This window comes from Gossypium arboreum, chromosome 5, assembly GCF_025698485.1.
Source record: "Gossypium arboreum isolate Shixiya-1 chromosome 5, ASM2569848v2, whole genome shotgun sequence".
In the NCBI taxonomy this organism is placed as follows: Eukaryota; Viridiplantae; Streptophyta; class Magnoliopsida; order Malvales; family Malvaceae; genus Gossypium; species Gossypium arboreum.
Window position 1 is genome coordinate 46312772 of NC_069074.1, and position 23046 is coordinate 46335817.

Sequence of the window (23046 nt, forward strand, 5' to 3'; positions counted from 1 at the left end):
ATAATCATAATTATCTTTCAATTTCATTCCAAATTATTTAAAATTTGTTTTGAGTTCATATATAAGCAACTCTAAAATTTGGGATATTTATTATCCAGAATTTTAAAGGTGAAATCAATAAAATAAATCTACATACCATGAACTCTTAAAATCCAAAATTTAATTAACTCTATGTATTAAATTTACACCCAATTAAGTCGGCATTAATAGTTTCTATCATTGACCATTAAAACAAATTGATGGATTAATCAGATTGTGACACATGAAAACTTCGATTTAATCTAATAATTTTCTCATAAAAATATTAAAAATCAGAAAAACAATAAAATATATAAACAAATCAAAAATTTTATTAAATACTAAAATTTATATAAACTTATTAAAATTATAAAACTTATAAATATTATATATAAATAATTTTCTAAAATTTATATCAAATTTTATACTTTTTAAATATTAATATTTTTATAATTTTTTAATCATTTTCATGAGAAAAATATTAAATTAAACTAGAAGCTACAACGTGTCGCTATTTAATTGGATTGATTTGTTAATTTATTTTAACAATGAATAAAAAATGGAAATTAATTGATTATTTAAATTAAGTGGAATTTAATAGTTTAATTATTTTTTTGAGGTATAATTGTTAAAATTAAATAAGGTTGTCCTGGTAAGCGAAGGAAAAGAGAGAGTTTGGTAGTTAAGCAATTTGACATATGTTGGGTTGAAACTTGAAAATTCAAACGGAAGTTGACGTTTGAGTCATTGTGTGTGTTGATATCAAAATATATAATAAACCCTTATTTTAACATCATCAAAATATACACAGATTTCTCAATTTTATGTAACTTAATAATATTAAATTTTACACTGTAAATATTTTTTTATTTTACTATAAAAATAACACGTATAGTAAATTATTTACTAGAATGATATGTTTTTAATAGTAAATTTAGATGGCATCAATATCTCATCTATCATTAGTCTCAAAAGTCATCTCATCATTTTCTAATTATTCAAGGTGAAATAAAAATTAATTGTAAAGTGGTGTTGTCATTTTGTAAGCAAAACAAAATATTGTTTGTGTTTTCTTTAAATATTATACAATATAGAAAAAATACAAAAATATAATACATTAACGGCACTTGTTCAAATTTCTTTTTATAAAGTTGAAGTAAAATAAAAAATTTAGCACTTCGAGAAAAAAGATTTAAAGAATTAGTTGGGAAGCAGTTTTAAAATACAAAATTTTGTATCGTCACCATATCAGGCAACGTGATTTGGCTCACTGGCACACAATCCCAACATGCTACTTTTTTTTTAAAAAAAATTGAATCGATTCTGCCAATAGGTAAAGTGACACCACTTAAATTTTATATTTTGTATTTCTTCAATATTGTACCATGTTTAAAGAAAATACAAATAATTTTTGCTTTTACCTGACAAATTGGTAGCACTATTTTAAAAATAATTTTTAAAGAAATGATGAGTGACTTTTGAGGCTGGTGTGATCTAACATGTTAAGCATACTTAAATTTACTAATGAAAATATACTATTTTGATAAATAATTTACAACATATCCTATTTTCGTAATTATTTTTTTCTTTAGGTATTACTAATGTAAAATCCCAATATTTTTGAAATCCGTTTTGAAATAATTTCTCCTTGAGTTTGTTCTGTTGTTGATTAATTTTAATGCTGCTAATGTTGTTGGTAAGTGAAAAGGCTAATGGAGACATATTTTTTATCTGAATAAGAAAAAGGGTCTTGCAGTTAGTTGGGAGAAGCCTAATGTTGGGCGGGTCAAACTGAACTCAGTCCTGGAGTGGCTACGGGTTTTGCTTTTGGGTAAATAATTGTAAACTGATTCTTCATCTAGTTTACCCAATATTTATCCATTAGTTTCAAAAACAAAACAACTATATAATTTTAAATATTGAATATTTATGACAGTTTTTCCTTCAAATTATAATATTTCGAAACTAAAATTTTAATTTTATATAGATTAAATTTTGCTATTGTGGATTTAATTTATCAACTTTAATTTGAGTTCTTGTAATTTTTACTTGATAAATTTAGTCCCCATACTTAATTTGAAAATTTCAATCTTGACTCAAATCGTAACAATTAAATCTATATAGTTAAATTATACTATTAATCATGTATCATGCATAGAGTCGTAGATTTAGTCTAGTTTCTCCAATTTGATCATTCATTGTCCCTTATTTTAAAAATTTAAAATTTCGATATTGACACAAATGTCCATCGTTAAATCTATTAACTGGCTTTTTAAAATAAGTAATATATAAAAAATAAGTTGACATAAAATTAAATATGTGATAATATATTTACGCATAAGATTTTGAAAATAATAAACTTAATGGATTTAATAACTATCGTTTGATAAATACTGAAATGTTAAAAATTCAAAAAAAGGAAACAAACTAAAATGACTTAAAATCTATATCTTATGCATAATACAAAAACTAAAACCAAAAGATCAACTTTCCATGAAACATATTTTTAAAAAGCATAAAGATACTTCTCACCATCTTATTTTGAAGGGTTATTATGTAGTTTACCCTTTGAACTTATTCAAAAGTACCTCAGTACCTGGATTTGTATCTAGTTGATGTCTAAACTTTTATTTTGTTACACACATTATCCCAATTTGTTAACAACATTAATTTTGTAAGGGTTAACATATTGTTTGCCCATTTAACTTGTCCAAAAATTATTAAATTTTAAAATTTTAAAATTCATGCTCATCATGTGTCATACTAAGACACTACATGTCATCGTAGAATTGGCCATTAGTACCATGTCAATACAAACTAATGGTGTTATTGAAGAGGCACAAACCTAAGTAATGGAATACCAACTAAGTACAAAAAAATTCAGATACTTTATTTTAAAAAGAAAAAGACACTCAAGAGTCAAAGAGGGTGTCCTTTCAAAAATAAAAAAAAGAGGCTATTTAGGCGTAAATTAATGATAAAAAAAAATAGAAGCCGAAAATTGACGAAAAATAGTACTCAGGAGTTGATCAATTAAGTCCGTTGGGTTGGCAGCCAAGTCATGATTTACTCGAGATTTAATGCAAGTGGCAGAAAGCTGGAGAAATTTTCAACATAATATTTATGAATTGGTGGTAGCAACAAATTATTATTACATCTTTAAATATCCACAGGCTGGCTTTTACAGCCCATACAAGTGCAAAACACAGGTGCTTTCTACACACTCTTCTCATCTCCCAACCAAAATACACACCCATCAACTCTTCGTATTTAACACTACAATAGGCCTGTGCTTCCACCAAATGGATTATTCGCATGTGGTTGAGCAAATGGAACCATTTGGTTAGCTGGAAATGCCCCCAACCCTGCATCACCAAAAGGATTTGATGGGCTCATCACCAAATGCGGCTGCGGATAGGTGGGTTGGTATGAACCGAAAGGGTTGTTCTGCTGCTGACCCATTGCTGCCATTTGAACTACTGTAGGGGTTGCAATGTTATTTGATACCGCAAATGGATCTTGTACCTCAAACGGGTTTGGTGCTGCAGTCCCGTATACAGGCTGCTGAGAAGCTCTATACGCTGCTTCATCGTATAAACTGTTGAGGGTGAGTGAGTCCAATCCACCAGCCTGACAATTATTGATAACAATATCGCTTAGATAATTTAGATTGTTTGCAACGGGCTCAGAAGGAAGATCCTCAATGTATCCTCACTCAGGTACTTAGATTTATCTTTCAGTTGCATGTATATCTTTCAAACGGGGCAAGCAATGAAAATCTAAACTGAAACTGCTGGAAGAAAGATACTTGATAAACTACCCAGAAATTTAAACCAGAAGTAAGAAGCCCTAGTTCCCAAAAAAAAAAAAAAAAAGGTCCAGAATTAGCAGATCTCCATTTCCTACAGGTACACATTTATATTTGGTAAGATTTCGTCCATATCCCCCACCTTCAATCATCCAAGTCCAATGTACAGACCTTTGAAGGTCATATCCTTAAGAGTCATGTATGAATATGTATCGGACTTGGATACTTTAGTTGAAACAACATAGTCTCAGGCAAAAGAAATACATGAGAAGTGATCAGAAAGGGCATACCAATTGTCTTTCAGTTGGTGCAGAAATATCAGTGCTTGGTGTAGTGACAAGGGCAAGTTCCCATCCAGTAGGATCAAAATCTTTTGGTTGGCCGGCACTAGAATTAAATTCTGAGGCAGTACCTGCAAAATAAAGAAAAAAGTGTACCTTCTTAGCCTCACACTGCCAAAGATCAGAATAGTATCCATCAACAAAAGAAGGGAAGGTTTGGGGGCGGGGGGGCGCAAAATAAGAAACATAGTTTACCAGATTCAGTTGGAACAATGGCTAGTGCTAAAGCGTTACTTTCCTCAATTGCCGAGGCATTAGGAGCAGCATCATTCAATCCCTGAACCCAACAAAATGCAATCAATGAAAGAACGAAATAGAAAAATAGGATACATTATCAAACTAAAAAAGAAACATACCAGTAAGTCGTCAGTGTCCAAGTTGGTCTGAGGCACAGGAGGGGGACGAGGAGCAGTCTCGACAGTGGAAACTGCAACATCATCAGCAGGCGCAGATGGTTCAGGTTCATCATTGAATGATTTAGTATCTTCAGGACCTTCCTCAGGTCTGTATGTTAATTGAAGCTGTAATAAAACGACGCCATTAGTTTTATAGCATATATTTATTCAAAATAATGCTAAATTCCAATGCAAATTGAGAATTATTAATTAAACACAAGCAAATGAAGAGGGGAAAAAGTTTACAAGGTCCTCCATTTTAAGATCTAAAATCCCCAGCCAAGTTATATGAATCAACTTTTGCCATTACATTAGCAATTGCAACTAATCATGTTTGCTCACCATCTCAGCTTAGTTTCTCAAGGCTTGATACCAATTCTTATAGCATTATTCTCCTCATCTGTTTCATATTTGGAAACCATCTCTAGCAACTTTACTCATATTTCCCAGACTTCATTTTTCTTCATGCACAGTTAATTGTTAGAATTAACAATTTACCCATGCACATCATGCAAATAAAGTTTCAAATCAACCCGCTATCCCTATCATATTTATAGAGTAATACAATCTTTATCATATATATTTAATGGTTGAAGAAATACCACTCATAATCTGCATGAATAAAACATTAGATACTGCCATTAGATTAAACAATATATACATAAATCATATAAAATTTATGAAAGAGTATAAAAGCAAATTAGTTTTACATTAATGTTAATGAATTCCTTATCTTTGTAGCATGTATGTATGTATACGTGCATGTATATTTGCATGTTATCTGGAATAGAATCGAAAGACTACTAACCACAGGTTCTGTTGGAACAGAAACCACACGTGGTGCTTCTCTAATGTACTCTTCCATGGTAGCAAGAAAAGATTGTGGTGGCTGAAACAATAATAGTGTTTAATTAACATCAAAGGATTGAACACAAAAGTCACAGAAGAGAAAACACGAACAACAAATCATCTCAATAGAACCCATACCTCCCGAAGAACAGGAAACTGGAAGTTCCTAGCAAGTTCCAATCCTTTGCAAACTTCATAGAAATCAGAAAGGCTATTAGCCTGCATCATAGACATTAAATATATTTTTACTAAGCCAACATTATATTTAACTGTTGACACCAAGACATCAAACCAGCCACAATTATTTTAATTTCATAAGTATGTATGTGCATTAACACATTTTCTTATTAAAATTTGTTTAATCGGTTGAATTGACATAGTGATATAGTCAAGAGATAAATGGATTTTGGTAGGTAAGTATGTTCATAAGTTAACAAATTACCGAGTTGCCGTGAATTTATTCGTAACAAAATAAACATGAGTTTAATAATTCTAAGTTAAGAAATGTAATTAATCTAGCACAATTATAAAAATATATTTTTACTAAGCCAACATTATATTTAACTGTTGACACCAAGACATCAAACCAGCCACAATTACTAACCAAATGAGAATGTAATCCAATAATCAGAGAAGTAACTAATTAGCAAAAAAATTGACACAAATGTAAATTTTAAGAGATTATATCTTCACCTGCTGACCAGCTCGCTTGTATACATCAAGTGCTTTGACAGCTTCATGTCTTGGCATCTCAAAAAACTGCAATAAAATAAAAAACCACAACTTGAGCTAATGTGAAAAAAGAGGGGAAAACAGAAAAGCATAAGCATGAAACGAGGAAACTCTTTCTAAACAATGAAAAACCATGTCACCTTGTCAACAAGATTGATAATTCCATCATTAATAGCACAATATATTTTGAAGCTCTCCTTTAATACCTGAAATTTGCAATATTGTGAGGTTAACATAGTTTCACAAGTAAAATATTTCCATTGTCAAATACTCATCATTTTACTTATTCCTAAGAGGGTAAAGAGGTTCTTAGGAAGATGTACAAGAATAGGTTTCTGACAATCTTTCTAACAAACACAGAAAACTGTCATGCAATCTTTAAAAGTAAAAAGGAGGTACACATACAAAATGGGGTTTTAAAATCTTATTCTTAAATCTGAAATTCCGAACATACATATATGTCACATAATCAATCAAGTAGTTTTTTATATTATACCATCCTGCAATCACATCTTTTATTAACATCAGTGCTAGGTTGCATTTCATACGCAGGAAGCATAACTTCTAAACTTTAACAGCAATCCACCTTCTGTAAATCAAACATCTCCAAACCCCCCCCCCCCCCAAATCCTTTCTTTTGAGTAGGTAGGTTAACATGATTCTATAGGTAGCAAAATTAGCAATCATGTTCCAGCTCAATGTCATTTTTAAGGACTCAATGTGATTTATTTGTCCACTAATTAAATTATAAAGATTTCATTGATTTTCGCTATGATCTTTTCACGAATTCAGCCAAATTAAACAGTGGAATTTTAAAGAGATTCATTTAGACTTGAAATAAAATGAAGCCAGTGTCAAAGTTATAAGAGGAAATTTATGAAATTGTGCTGTTTATCTCTAAAATAGTTTGAGACACTAGGTTGAAATGTGAGAAGATGCTTGTTCAGTGGATTCTTCTCCCTTTTGGTTAGTAGTTATTTATAAGGGAAATAATTCCATGAACTTTGTACACCTTCCATATGGAAAATGAGAAACTCTTTAATGAGATGGTTAACCATTGGATTTAGCAACTCCAGATTCCACTAGTAGAAAACTCAAAACAAGAACTAGGGACTAGATAAGAATCATACATATGGTACCCTTTAATAACAAAATCACTACACCAGTTCGATAACTGTGTAAAGAACTGCTAGACAATTAAGTTTCAACTCTTCAAACAAAGACTTTTCAAGTAGATTAGTTGAGTGACCGGAGACCAGCAATAAGATAGAAGACAGATAGTGAATTACAAGTGCACTGGGCCATACCAACTAGTATTCCTTTTCTTGTGTCTGACCAGAATAGAATTCTTTTGAGACCATTCATTACCAGACATGAGATAGAGAAAATGAATAGATCAAGTAGAATGAAAATCATAATCTAACCTAGATGGGAATCTGAAAGCAAAACTAAGCATCTAAGAAGACAAAGAATACTGCATGAAAGCCAGGAAAAAATTCCAGACACCACTAGTGATGATTTGAAATAAGATTGGCTACATAAAATGACACACATAATGAGGGAGAGAGAGGGGGAGGGGGAGGGAGGGGGGGGGGGAGAGATTTTGAACATACCAGAGCCAAAGCATACTGTATAACGTAGTTTCCTATAGCAGCACCTTCTGGCTACAAAGAGAGCAGAGAAGCCTATTAACTTCCCAGATATAAGAACAAATAACAGAATCTAAACACATTGAGGAAATAAAACTAAAATTCTACAAGCTTAAAATGTAATAATACCCGGCAGCCAATGAGACGATGAAGCAATTGCTGCAGAGCAGGCAACTGCTCCAACAATTCTTCGCTGCCCAAATCCCTCGTTCTGCTGTAACCCTGCCCATTTAAGAGAACAAAATTTGCAGCAGACCATGAACCCACAATGGTAAAATCAAACACCAGTGTAATTCTACAGAACAAATATTCCAACCTTATCCTGCCCCTGGGAAGGTCTTGGGAGGCGCTCAGCTTCAATGTCATACTTCAGAATCCTAAAGCATTCAAGTCTCTCTTCCAAAAACAAAGCATATGTACGTACCCAGGCAGAGCAATCCCATGCTGAAGAGCATATACAAAAAGGGGTAGGAGTGAATAAGCAAATCAATAGGAAGTTATTACTGATCATGAAGAGACAAATAGAGACGCACATGCAGACATATGCATAACCAATAGGCATAAAAGTAGAGAGATTTAAAGCTCACCGATGGGGCTAGAATCATCCTTGAAATTAGAAAGTTGGAGTATACGTGCTCGTTGCGAAAAGTTCAAAATTTCTTCCCTGAAAGTCGGGTCACCCTCCCTCAGTGCCCTATGGATAACTATGAGTGTTTTCAATGCAACCTATTAAATAAAGGAAAAAGAAAAATTGCAATATAAGTTTGTCTATCTATATTAAAACAAGAGCTAGATGCTGATATATTGTAAAAAATCAATACAACTTCATTTATCAAATCATAAATGATAACTATGATGCACACAATGACTTGAGCAACTAAAGAACCATATAAATAAATAAATAAATAAAAAAACCAACAATTCTACTTGTAGTAATATTGCCAGAAACTATTCCAAACAACCATCCAAGAATGCATGCAGAACTAGAATAATGAAGCTCAACTGCAAGAAACAGATTTGAGTGGAAAGATGTTGCAACGAACTCTTCCATAAATATTACGGGAAAACATACTACATGATGCACAGCAGTACCTCGGATAATTGCATATTCACGTTAATACTATCAACAGTAAAAAGTCAAATACATAAGCAAGGCGGTAAACAAATCAATAAGAAACAATTAACTTAAACTCCAGAAACAATTAATCGTAGCAATTGTAAACCCCCCAACTCATTCTAAAGCAAAAGCATCATCGTCCAATTGAACATTGACCCGATATCAAATTAAAAGACCAGAAGGCCTAAGATTTCATAGTCATGATAAGGAAATAATACCGTCCAATTATGAGTCTTGGCCAAACGGCGGGAAAGCGCATGAATGCAATAAGCAACATCTGCTCGAGGCCGAATCGCTGATGTGGCTAACAAGATTTCTGCAACAAAAACCAAATCCCAAAAAAATCAACCCAAATCCCAGAAATTGAAAACCCCGGAAAATCAAATTGGATCTGTAAATTTACACATCCAAAAACCCAAAAAGAACTCACTTCTAAGATGCCTTTCTTTCGGAGGACACTCGACATGGTTGGTAGCTTTAACTATAGCGACATCCAAATCCTAATTAGAAACATTTCACAAAAATAGCGAATCAAAATCCAATAAAATTTCGAATACTAAATATAGAAAAGAAAAAGGAGATCTCCCAAAGAATTACCGCGTAATCGCTATTGACATGAGCGAGACCGACTTTGGTGGAATCTTTAAGAGCGCCATACGCTTTTCTCCATGTTTGAAGAGTCCCCATTTGTAGCGTCTAACCGCTTAAAAGAAAAATAATCCTCCGCACTTGGATTTTCACTTTCCTTTCTCAGTTTGATTACTAATAATTAAGCGTTGCTTGGGATTTTCTTTTCCTTTCTTTTCTTTTCTTTTCTTTATCGCAGAGGGAATAGAATGAAAGGAAGAGGGAAAGAAAGAGAGAGAATCCAAAGATGGGCTGTCAGTTGCTGTACTGATGGACGCTTCCATCTAAACTCTAGCTTATAAATATAACTTTCTATGCATAATTTCTCCTCCTTCCTAACTATTTTCTAGACTATTCATTAATCCCTTTATTTTTATTTCACTCCCCGTATATTTACTCCCATATATTTTAGTAATTTATGTTTGAATAAATAGTATAATAGTAAGCCCTAATATAATACTTGATTCCCAAAAACTAAAAGAAAATTGTGTATTAGTCTAGATAAATTCATTATATAAAATAAGAGATATATAAATTAAAATATTTTTATGATCTTATTGACTAAATCAGAAATTTTTTTATGATACAGGCATGAATTACACTAAGCACAATTATTCAACAGTTTTGTTTTTTATTCTTTTTGTTTGTTCAAAAGGGTATTTTGTTTTTGATGATATGACACGTTAAATTATTATTTCAAATAGAAATTTTAGATTAATTTATACAATCAATCCCCATATTTTTTAAGTAATTTAATTTTTTCTTTTATATTCTTTTAATTTTTTCTATTCTTTTAAGCTTCTCCCCTGTTTCTCTCCTTTTCATTTCTTTTAACATAATTTTTTATGTTTTCATTTGTTAAAATATAGAAAAACTATGTTAAAAGAAATAAAAAAGAGGAAAGTAGAGGAGAAGCATAAACAATTAAAAAAAAAGAAAGTTAAAAGAATATAAAAGGAAAAATTAAATTTCTCAAAATGAAAAAATATAAGGACCAACCGTAGAATTTATCCTAAAATTTTAGTTTGAAATGATGATTTAAAGTACCACATCAGATTACCGTTACACTGTTGACGTCAATTAAAGGCTCAATGATTAAAATATTACAACGCGATAACATAAGTGACTAAAATATAATCTTAAGTAAACAAAAGTGACTATTTTGGAATTTACCTTTTTTATTTTGATATAATATAGAAGTATTCTTTATTAAAATAAATTTTCTATATCATGCTATGTAAATAAATATAATTTATGCTTTAATTGAAACATAAAATTGTTATAACATACTTAACGATTCAATTCTTTTTAAATTGCACCAAAAATTTAAAATAATTAGAAATAAATTTAAATAATATTTAATTTTATGATAATTAAATCATATATAGTTTTATAATAATACTATTTATCTTTACAATAAATATTAAGATAATATTATTTAACTTTTATTTTAATTAAATATTATTTATCTTCATGATAAATATTAAATTACGTTTTACTTTTAAAATTTGAACTGACTATGTTTTTAAAGATAAATAAAAATATATTATTTAAATTAAATTTTCTATGAAAATTTTAAATTTAAACTAAATATTAAAATTAATAAATTGGTTAATGAAAAATTAGAATAGTTAAAATTAATATTTAAATTAAAATTAGAATTAATTTAATACAAATATGATATTTTAATAATATTTAGAATTTAAATTTTAACTATTATGTCTTGAATAGTTAAATTATATTGATATTTTAAAAAATCTAATTATAAGAAATTTAAATATATAAAAAGTTTAAAAGATAGTCATTTGTGAAGTTTATAACTATTTTTTAAATAACTTAGAATTGTGTTTCTGTAACCTAAAACTATGATCAGAATAAAATATTATTTTATTAATTTATATTTTAAAACATTGTAAAGACAATTTAGATATACAGTTACATAAGTCAAAAAACTAAATATATCACCACAGTATATTTAGGTACCTATATTATTTCTTTTTGGCTTAACAATCAAAAACCAATAAAATCAAAAGATCAATTGAGTTTTTATTTAAAAAATATGCATCCAATTGAATCCTCAGCGATTAAAAAAAAAAAAAATTGGTTCCTTCTGTTAACTAAAATCATCAATTGATTGGTTGACTATTAACTTCACTGTGTCACATTTGACAGAAGCCACCAGATGTTATTGCGCATCAACAAAACTTTTTTTTTAAAATAATTAAAATGTGTATATAAAATAAATCTGGACAAATAATTGTCCAAATTCAAATGAACATTGACAAATGGTTGTCTAATTCATTTTGAATGAATGCAAAACTAAAAAAGCCTTCAAAATTATAAAAAATATTAGAAATTATTTAAAATTTTAAAAATATATAAAATTTATAGTGAAAAAAATTAATTATGCCAATCTTTATTAACGATCGATAAATTTTTATATAATTTGCCTTTTTCACCAATTAACTCTAGTAAAATTGTTATTAATGAAGTCAATAATCTCTATTAACGATTAACTTTCACTACAGCAAAACAAGTTTTTAGCAGCGTTTTTTAGCCCTATAGCATCGCTTATAAGTGCAGCAAAAAATGCCGCTAAATTTTGTGGCACTTGTGTGGGAAAGCGCTGCTATAGAACATGATCTTTAGTAGCGCTTTCCCTACAAATACCGCTATAAAATATGATCTTTAGCGGTGCTTTTATTACAAACACCGCTTAAGAACATTATTTTTAGCAACTTTTTTTTACAAACGCTGCAAGAGAGTCGAGCATGTTGTGGCATTTGTAGCTAGAATTGTAACAACCTGTTTTTGGTCAAGTCGGAATAGTGGTTCAAAATGACAAATCCGAGGTCAAAAAACTATTTTAATATTATTTTAAGTGTTTACAGCATGATAACATGTATGTGTGAAAGTTTTGTGAAGTAATTTTATTGTTTGAATGCTTAATTCGGTAAAAAGGACTAAATCGCGTAAAGTGTAAAAGTGGAGTTCTATTAGTTAAAAGTATCTAATAGCTATATAACTTTAAAGTAAAGGTTCTTATGTTGTAATTAGACCATTAATAGCATGATTGGACATATATGGACATGTATTAAAGTGTTTTTTTGGTTATTAATCAAGGTTAAAAATGTAAATTAATAAATAAAGGTTAATAAAATAAAACAAAGCCAAAATTTGCTTCATCTTCATGCTTATTGCTGAATTTGAAGGAGGAAGAAAGCCATTTTAGGGTTTGAAACATTTGGCTACTTCAAGGTTCAATTGTAAGTCTGTTTTTGTCCCATTTTTAGTGATTTTTATGTTTTTTGTGATCATTGCAACTAGTTCTAGCTAGCCCAAGGACTATTTTGAAATTTTTTTAAATATTTTGAAAGTTTCCATTGATGGAAATATGTGTTCTTTGATGTTTGATGATGAAATATGAAATCTTGTTGCTATATTTACATATTTTGTAAAGTGATTTTGAATAAAAATGCAAAATAGGGATTTATTTGTGAAAATGTGAAAATGTGTGGTTAAATGTGTGAAAAGTTGAAAAATGTGGGCTTTTAGGGGCATAATAGCAATTTGGCTAACATGGGCTTATTTTGAATTTCATTAATTTGTGATTTTATAAAATAAGGACTAAATTGTGAAAAACGTGAAAGGGCAAATGTGTAAATGTATTTTGAAGTGTGTTTTGGACTAAATTGAATAGAGGGATAATTAAATGAGCTGAATTTGATATTATGTATATTAAGAAAAGTGGAATTTGGAATTAGATTGGGGAAAAGACAAAGTACTCGATTAATCGACCAATTTCATCGTTTTCGAACCCGAGGTAAGTTCGTATGTGATAAATTTCATTATAAATGTATTTTAAATGCTTTGATACTGTATAAGTTGTGAATACAAGACTTCGGATAAGTTCGACATTGACTCGATAGAAATTCGGCATTCAAAATCTTGGTTGAACCTTAAAAATAATTTAGGATACTAGTGACATGTCATTAGGGGATACATGTGTTGGCTTTGGGCCATGATATTAGCATTTCGGGTGCGAGTTATACCGATTTGGCTTCAGGCCATGAATACCGGTTGATTTGGCCTTGGGAAATGATATCAGTATTTCGGACATAAGTTACCTTGATTTGGCTTTGGGCCATGGTATAGGTACTTAATTTACGAGACTCTTGAGTATCCGACCTCTATTCCGAATGGTTCAACGGGTAAACGATAGATGTAGATAAGTTTGAGATTGATGTTAGATGATACAGGTACATACATGAATTATATAAGTTTCAAATCGAGGAAACTTGTGAAGGAAGTGTATACTCTCATAATTGAGTATTTGAAAGGTTTGTTAATTAATGTAAGCTATATGTTGGTATATTCTTATTGAATTATATTTATGAGATTGTATTGAATTTATTTCATACGAGCTTACTAAGCTTTAGAGCTTACTTTGTTTATTTTTCTCATGTTTTATAGTGTTATCAAAGCTAGCTCTGATTCGGGGATTGTCGGAGATCGCTTCACACTCTCCACCTATCTCTTGGTATCTATGAACTTTGGTATTTAGAGTATATGGCATGTATAGGGACTTTGGTTATTTTAGTTATGACTTGATAATGATTTTGGCCATATGAATTGGCATTGTAAATGTTTATGATTTAGTATGTATATATAGTCATGAGTGACGGTTTATTTTGGTTTATTTGGTATGTTTGAATCATGTACATATATATATATGATTAAGTCTTGTGAATTGAGTTGGTTGATGGTTGTGTGATGCTTAATGGCTATAGGTGTTATAAGTGTTCAAATGTTTGAATTGTGAATATTTGTGACAGCCCTAATTTGACCTTAGTCGGAAAGTGGTTTCGGGACCACAAAACCGAGTCGTAAAAATAATTAACCATTAAATTTTGTGTTTATTATATGTGAAAAAGGCATGTGTGAAAGTTTCATGCTTCAATTTTTGTCATTTGTATGCGAAATTATTAAATAAGACTGATGTGAGAAAATTTAGAAATGTGTTAGGCAAATGTTGAAGTGACTTATTAATGCATGTTATAAAAATGATGGGTTTGCATGTCAAATTTCCATTTATGATAAGTAGTGGCCGGCCATGATGGGATTATATACATATAATATGTATTAATTATTAGTTAGTAGCTTTATATTTTATAACATAAATAAATAAAAAGGAAAAGTAATTAAAATAAGGAAATGAAGGGTGAAGAAAACAAAGTATCACCTTGTTCTTCTTAGCCGTACAAGAAGAAGAAAAAGAGGGGGGGACATTCGACCTTTGGAATCAAGAGAAGCTCAAGAGCTAAGGGGATCAAAATCAGATAAAGGAAAGGAGAAAGCAGTCGAGTAGTCTATCCGTAACTGCCCAAATTATACTCGAGGTAAGTCTTTGAGTAATGACAAAATAAATAAGTAAGGTATGTACTTGTAGCCGAATGGTTATGAAAATCTTGTGGATTAATGAAACGGGATCATGTTATTTGTTTAGGATTAATGAATCGAACGATGTATGGTTAGTAAACATGCTGTAATTGTATTTGAGTATCAGGAATGATATCCAGATGTGATATGATATATATATATATGCATATATGTGTGAATGCTAATCAGGGTTTAAATCCGGGCTTGGTTTCGAAGGGCCTTTGAGCCAGTGCTAATAACCGAACTTAGTTTCGAAGGGCTTTAGAGCCAGTGTCATAACCGGACTTAGTTCCGAAGGGCCTTCGAGCCAGTGGTCTAATCCGAGCTTGGTCTCGAAGGGCTTTTGAGCCAGTGCTAAGAATCGGGCTTGATTTCGAAGGATGTTTGTGCCAGCATAATATTTGAGGGTGAAAACCCATAAGTGTTCGTACGAGAAATCATATAATACATGTTGGAATAATTTTAATCACATGTGCTACTTACTGTAAGATAACCAGGTAAGTAACTCACTCTCGTTGAGAATACGATTGATTTTAAATTACGACTACGCAACTAGGTGGGTATGCTTAGACCATTGTTAAAATCATTCAAATATTTACGATCTAATCATGAAGTATGAGTTCCAAATTAGAGAATTCAATTTCACAAACATGAGATGTATGTGTATATGCATGAGATTGACATAGAAATTTGAGATGAATGGATTCGGCTATAGATTGAATTTTATTGGATATATTGATTTTACCTTTGTGCTATAAATAAAAAAGAAAAAAAAATGGTACCTTAATTATGTTACTATTCGGCCAAATGATGGTACAAGTAAACTTTGATATTATTATGCCACTCTTTTAAATGATTTCATTACTTAAACTTACTAAGCATCAAGTGCTTAATCTTTTGCTTTAATTCTCTTTTTATAGATTTTGTTCGTCACCATCGGACTCGGGAGTGTCAAAGTCAAGTCGTCCACACTATCTAAGCCCTTTTGGTATATTTTTAGTTGAATTTTGATAATGACATGTATAGGGTTGACTTTTGTTGTTAATTAAATACCTTTTGGTAATGTATGTGTGTATAGCCATGCGAAAATGGCTCGTATAATTTGAGTATGGCATTAAAATCATTTTTGTGTATATATGTATGGTCTTATGATTTGGTTATTGAGTGGGATGGAAATGTTAGGTAAATGATCAGCCATTGGAATGGCTAGTTATGATCATATTTGGTCCTATGTATGTCAAATTACTAGCTAATCCATGGAAACCATGAAATAGGTAAAATTTACCACAAAACATTTTTTTAGACAGCAGTAGTGAAAGTGAGTCTGAAAAGTCACTAAAAATAGCAGAAATGGATTTAAATAATGAATAAAATATGGAATCGAAGCTTGATGAGTCTATTTTCATATGGAAGAAGCAAAACAGGTATATGAGCTATATTTTGTGAGATGTTTTAATTTTTGTGAAACAGGGCCAGAACGATTTCTGGATCCCCTGTTATAACTTTGGAAATTCACCATAAATTTTACAAAGATAATTAAAAGTCATGAATTATATGTACAGATTCATTATTGAGTCTAGTTTTATTAGAGACAAACGGCATAGTCATTGAAGCTCTGTACAGGGAGGTATTTAATTCGTAATACACAGAGGTCAGAGTAGTCGAACCCCGAAATAGGGGAGACTTTAACTAATAAACTGTACTAATTGGCCCAATAAAAAAATTATAGAAAAAAATTTGTAGATGGATATATGAGTCTAGTTTCAGGAAAAATTTACGGAATCGGTTTTCGAGTTTTGGAACTCGAGATATGATTTTTAAAGTGACTGTGATACAGTTAGCCAGCTTGTCTGGAAATTTTAAAATGAACTGTGTAAGTAAATGAATTAAGTCCGTTAACACCTCGTGTTCGACTCCGGAAACGGTCTCGGGTACGGGGCGTTACAATATTGGTATGCTTGAGAAATTAGGCCAAATAATGCATATTTGAGTTTGGTCATTTTAATGTTTGAAGTAATTGGTATTTGGTATGTTTTGAATGAGTAAATCATGAGTTTATAAGCATGTTGGTTGGTAGTATTGGAAATGGCATGATTTAGCCTTGATTGTGGTTAATATAGATGTTCATTTATGCTATGAATTTGTACCATTGGGTTGTAACACCCCTAACCTGTAATCGTCACCGGAATAGATTAAGAGGTATTATCAGACTTGTAATTCAAATCAGAATAATTATTTATATAGAAACATCATAATTTAATCAATAACATTCATTCATAACCATTATGAACTTAAATCAAACATATCAAACTTTAATCATACATTCGGGACTAAATTGTAACATAATACAAATTTCAAAAATTTAAAAAATTTCCAAATTTTTAACTATCACAAGCCTGTGTGAACAGGCCATGTGCTTCACACGGCATTAGACACGACTGTGTCTAGGTCGTGGAAAAACAGGGCATACGTACTGACATGGCCACATGACATGCCCGTGTGCCAGACAGTGTGAAAATTAGGGAGGCTATTGACTTGGCCACACTGCCAGTCACACGCTCGTGTGTCTAGCCTGTGCTCGAAACTGACTTGACCATATAGCCTAGCACACGCTCATGTGTGTGTGACCGTGTAGCCTACTCAGGTTTATTTCGAGATGGCCTTCGAACAACACGGTTGAGACACACGCCCGTGTCCATACTCGTGTGGGCAAAAATAGGCTATTTACAAAGCCATCTTGCCACCCTAATATCACAAGCATACATAACCACAATTGACAATTATTTTACAACCATTTCATATGCAAAATATAACCAATTCATACCTATTCCATCTTTATCAAATCATTCACAACAAAACATATTAATTTATCAGCATTCAACACCATATATGTCAAATACCATTCATCAAATTTACCATATTAAAGATATACCATATAAGCTTTCATACTAAGCCAACCATTTCCAACTCAAGCCATATTACATAGCTTGATCAAATACCAAAATTCACATCACATTTATTAGTATAAGTAATCATATGATTCAACCTAAAAACTAGCCTATACATGCCATATTTACATCATTTACATAAGTTCCAAAAGTACCAAAAGTCACTTTGATAGTGTGATAGTAATTTCTAACTTTAACCGAATTGAGCAAGCTTCAGATCTATAAAACACGAAAAAATAAACGGAGTAAGCATTAAGCTTAGTAAGCATGTATAATATAGAATTAAACTTACCAAATGACAATAAGCATTTTAACAAATTAAAATCCAACCCATTTGTTCATAATGCCTATTCACATCTCCAATCACAAGTTAGTTATCTCATATTCATCTATTCATCAATTCATAAGAATGAAACCAACCACATATACATTCATACAACATCTAAAACAACTCTCAATTCATATAACTCAAGTATCATTGTATCCATACTAATCATAAATCTCGTGTACTCTTATAACATATAATCCATGTAAACCTTATAATCCATATAACATGTAATTCATGTAAGGTATATTATTCATGTAACATGTACTTTATGTTTCATATCAGTATAATGCCCGTTGAACCTTTGGAAATATCGAGGATACTCGGGTGATACACACTAAGTGTATAAATTGAAAATGCGTCAATTCATCATCATATACGCTCTTTCGAGCCATTATCGGAATGCTCCTCCTGAGCCGATAAACGGTAAGCTCAATTGAGCTGAACGGCAGGCTCCATAGAGCTGAAACGGTAAGCCCCTAAAGACTGAAATGGTAAGCTCCAAAGAGTTGAACGATAAGCTCATAAGAGTTGAAACGGTAAGCCCATACGAGCTGTGGTGAGTCTGCAACAAATGCCAGAGCTCGACCAAACGGTAACCTTAGTGACATGTCTTATATCCTACGACTTTCTACAGTTCAAACGGGACTCGAAAATAAATTTGAGCATCTAACCAATAGGAATTTCAATTCTATAATTCATATATATACATTCATACAATATTTAAGATAGAAATTTCAATTATAAATATAAGTTTGATTCTAATTATACAAACTTACCTTAAGTTGCTCAGATATCAACGATCGGCTACTCGTTAATCTTTTCCTTCCCCCGATCTAAACCTGAACTCGGCTTATCTTGGTCTATATATTATCAAATTCAACATTTTTAGTAACCATTTAATTCAATTCACACATATTTGGAAAATTACACATTTTCCCCTATACTTTTGACTACTTTGCAATTTAGTCTTTTATACACAAAATGAAAAATTTATGCAATTTACCCATATCCCATGTATATTCGAATTTCATTTAATCTCATAGCAGCCCATATTTTCATTTTATTCACATTTCCAACCACAACATTTTTATCTTTTACAATTTAATCCCTAATTCTCATTTTTGTCAAAAATCACTTTATAAAACTTGTATATCTATTAACAAGCATCAATAATCTAACAAAAAACTTCAAAATACCTAAGTATTCAACAATGGCATATCTCAAAATCTTTAATAGTTTAAAAAACAAAGGTACGGGTCAGCTACATTAAGCTGCAACGAGCTAAAAAACGTAGAAATCATTAAAAACGAGACAAAAACTGTACCTTAATTGAAGATTCCAGCTGGCCGAATGAAAACCTAAGTTTTCTATTCTTTCTTCTCAATTTTCGGCAATGAAGATGATGGAAATGAGAATTTTGGTTTTTGTTTTATTATTATTAACCTTAATTAACATTTTACCAAAATAGCCTTAATGAACTTTAATAATTTCAAAAATACCAAGCCAACAACTTCCACCATATCATTTAAGGTTTAATTGACATGCAAGGACTCTCATATTAATAAACCATAGCAATTTAATACCTTTAAACAATAGTACTCAACTTTTACGCGTTATGCAATTTAGTCCTTTTTACCAAATTAAGCATTTTAACGGTAAAATTTCTAAACGGAACTTTCACCAAATAATTCTATCATGCTGTAAACCTTAATAAAATAATAAAGTAAATATTTTGACTTAGGGTTTATGGTCTCAAAACCACTGTTCTGATTTAACTTAAAAATGGGCTGTTACAATTCTCCCCTTTAGGGATTTTCATCCCCAAAAATCTTACCGATAAAAAGGTTAGGGTACTGTTTTCGCATAGCTTCCTTGGGTTCCCACGTAACTTCCTCTATCCTGTGTTTATGCCAAAGAACCTTTACAAGTTCTATACGTTTATTTCTTAATTCTTTGATTTCTCGAGCCAGAATTCTGATCGGTTCTTTGCTATACGACAATCAGACTGTATCTCTACATCACGGGAGAAATTACATGTGACGAATCCGATCTATATCGACGTAGCATCAAAACATGAAAAACATTATGTATCTTTTCAAGTTCAGACAGTAATGATGGTCGATATGTTACAGGCCCTATTTTTTCAACAATTTCATACGACCCTTTACGGCCAAAACGGAGAATTTTCTTCCATGGTGACACTTTCAAGAATATACGATCTTCGACCTAAAACTCTATTTCTTTACATTTCAAATCCGTGTATGATTTTTGTCAATTTGAATCTGTTTTTAAACTGTCACGAATCATTTTCACTTTTTATTCTGTTTCTCTAATCAATTCAACCCCGTGAATCTTTTTCTCACTTAATTCGGTCCAGTATAACGGTGTTCAACATTTACGACCGTATAGAGCTTCGTATGGTGCCATCTTTATACTCATTTGGAAACTGTTGTTATAAGCAAATTCAATCAGAGGTAAGTATTTCTCCCAACTACCTTCAAACTCGAGAATGCAACAATGCAACATATCCTCATGTATCTGTATAATTCTTTCGGGCTGACCGTCCGTCTGGGGATGAAAAGCTGTGCTGAAATTCAATTTCGTTCCAAGAGCTTCTTGTAATTTCTTCCAGAATCTTGACGTAAATCTCGGGTCTCTAACGGAGATAATAGACAGTGGTACACCATGCAATTGTAAAATTTCAGACAAGTACAATTCAACTAATCTATCCAAAGAGTAATCCATACGTACCGGTATGAAAGGAGTAGATTTCGTCAGTCTATCTATGATAACCCAAGGGGCAATCCCGATAGAAAATCTATTGTAACTCTATCCTATTTCTATTCCAGAATCATCACTGGCTGTAATAAACCTGACGGTACTTGATGTTCGGCTTTTACTTGTTAAGAGATTAAACATCTCGATACAAACTCCAATATATCTTGTTTCATTCCCGACCACTAGTACAATTGTTTCAGATCGTTATACATTTTGGTGCTACCCAGATGAACAGAAAAACGACTACTGTGTACCTCATGTAGAGTTTTTTGAATGAGTTCGATATTTTTAGGTACACAAATTCTATTCCGAAACATGAAGCAACCATCATTTCTAATATGAAATTCAGAATCAGAATTAGACTCACATAAAATTCGTTTAGCTTGCAACTCATTATCATCTTTCTGAGCTTCTCAGATTTGTTGCAAAAATACCTGTCTAGCTCTCATTTTAGCTGAAATACATCCATCATCATATATCATCATTTGAGTATTCATTGCCCATAAAGGAAATAAGGACTTTCGACTCAAAGCCTCGTCTACAACGTTGGCCTTTCTCCGATGATAATCAATTACAAATTCATAATCTTTCAATAGTTCAAGCCATCTTCATTGTTGCAAATTCAAATATCTTTGTAACATTAAATACTTCAAGCTTTTATGATCTGTAAATATTTGGCATTCCTCACCGTATAGATAGTGTCACCAAATCTTTAATGTGAATACTATTACAGCTAATTCAAATGTGTCGGGTAATTCCTCTCGTGTGGTTTCAATTATCGAGAAGTGTAAGCTACAACTTTTCTGTCTTGCATCAATACACAACCTAGTCCATTTAACGATGCGTCACTGTAAATCACAAACTCTTTACCCGATTTAGGTTGAACTCGAACTGGTGCTTCTATTAATAGTGCTTTCAACTGTTCGAAACTCTGTTGACATTTCTCAGTCCATTCAAATTTCACATCTTTTTGAAGTAATCGAGTTAACAGTACTGCAATCATCGAAAATTCTTTCATGAATTTCAGGTAATATCCCACTAATCCCAGAAAAATTTTGATCTCAGATGCATTTTTCGGAGGTTTCCAGTCAACAATAGCAGAAATCTTACTCGGATCTACTCGGATACCTTCAGCTAAAACTATATGCCCCCAAAATCCAACCTCTCGATGCCAAAATTCACATTTGCTGAACTTTGCAAATAATTATTTATCCCGTAAAGTTTGTAACACAATTCTCAAGTGCTCAGTATGTTCAGACTTATCATGTGAATAGATCAGAATGTCATCAATGAATATAACCACGAATCTGTCTAAATACAGTCTAAATATCCGATTCATCAAATCCATAAAAATAGTAGGAGCATTAGCTAAACCAAACGGCATAAAAAGAAATTCATAATATCCGTACCTCATTCTGAAAGTTGTTTTCAGTACATCAGACTATTTAACTCGCAATTGATAATATCCCGATCTCAGATCAATTTTCGAAAATACTGTAGCCCCTTTCAACTGATCAAACAAATCATCGATCCGTGGTAAAGGATATTTGTTCTTTATAGTCACTTTGTTTAGCTGTCTGTAGTCAATACACATTCTCATCGACCCATCTTTATTTTTCACGAATAATACCAGAGCACCTCAGAGCGAGAAACTCGGTCTAACAAAACCTCTATCTGTTAACTCTTGCAACTCTATTGGTGCCATTCTATACGGAGCTATCGATATAGGTGTTGTTCCTGGTATTAATTCAATACCAAATTCAACCTCTCTAATTGGTGGTAATCCTGGTAGTTCTTCAGGAAATACATCTGAAAAATTGCAAATAACTGGTATATATTCAATTTTTGACTCTGATACCTTAGTATCCAGTACATATACAAGACATGCATCACAACCCTTTTTCATACATTTTTGAGCCATCAAAGACGATATTACAGTAGGCAATTCACTCAAATTATCAGACTCAATCCAAAGAATTTCACCGTTCTGACATTTCAACTCGATAATCTTTCATCT

General features: G+C 31.5%; 1 protein-coding gene across 1 annotated transcript; it reads right to left on the reverse strand.

Annotated features, from left to right (window-relative positions):
• Positions 1-3124: 3124 nt before the first annotated feature.
• On the reverse strand, positions 3125-9886 carry LOC108453480 (putative clathrin assembly protein At2g01600). The gene is made up of 15 exons (XM_017751604.2): positions 9507-9886; positions 9340-9409; positions 9128-9225; positions 8380-8518; positions 8109-8236; positions 7922-8014; positions 7757-7807; positions 6284-6349; positions 6105-6170; positions 5550-5630; positions 5371-5451; positions 4524-4688; positions 4363-4444; positions 4117-4238; positions 3125-3648 (listed from the first exon to the last, which is right to left on the reverse strand). The coding sequence occupies exons 1-15, from the start codon at positions 9594-9596 to the stop codon at positions 3295-3297; spliced, it is 1686 nt and encodes a 561-aa protein (XP_017607093.1). The 5' UTR covers positions 9597-9886; the 3' UTR covers positions 3125-3294.
• Positions 9887-23046: the final 13160 nt, after the last annotated feature.

What these genes read in the sequence shown, in the direction of transcription:
- LOC108453480 (XM_017751604.2), bottom strand. Translation starts at nt 9,596, where the DNA reads ATGGGGACTCTTCAAACATGGAGAAAAGCGTATGGCGCTCTTAAAGAT. An exon ending in ATCGTCTCATTGGCTGCCGG is followed by an intron (nt 7,808 to 7,921) that starts GTATTATTACAT and finishes CTCTCTTTGTAG; the next exon opens with CCAGAAGGTGCTGCTATAGG. An exon ending in TGGACACTGACGACTTACTG is followed by an intron (nt 4,445 to 4,523) that starts GTATGTTTCTTT and finishes TGTTGGGTTCAG; the next exon opens with GGATTGAATGATGCTGCTCC.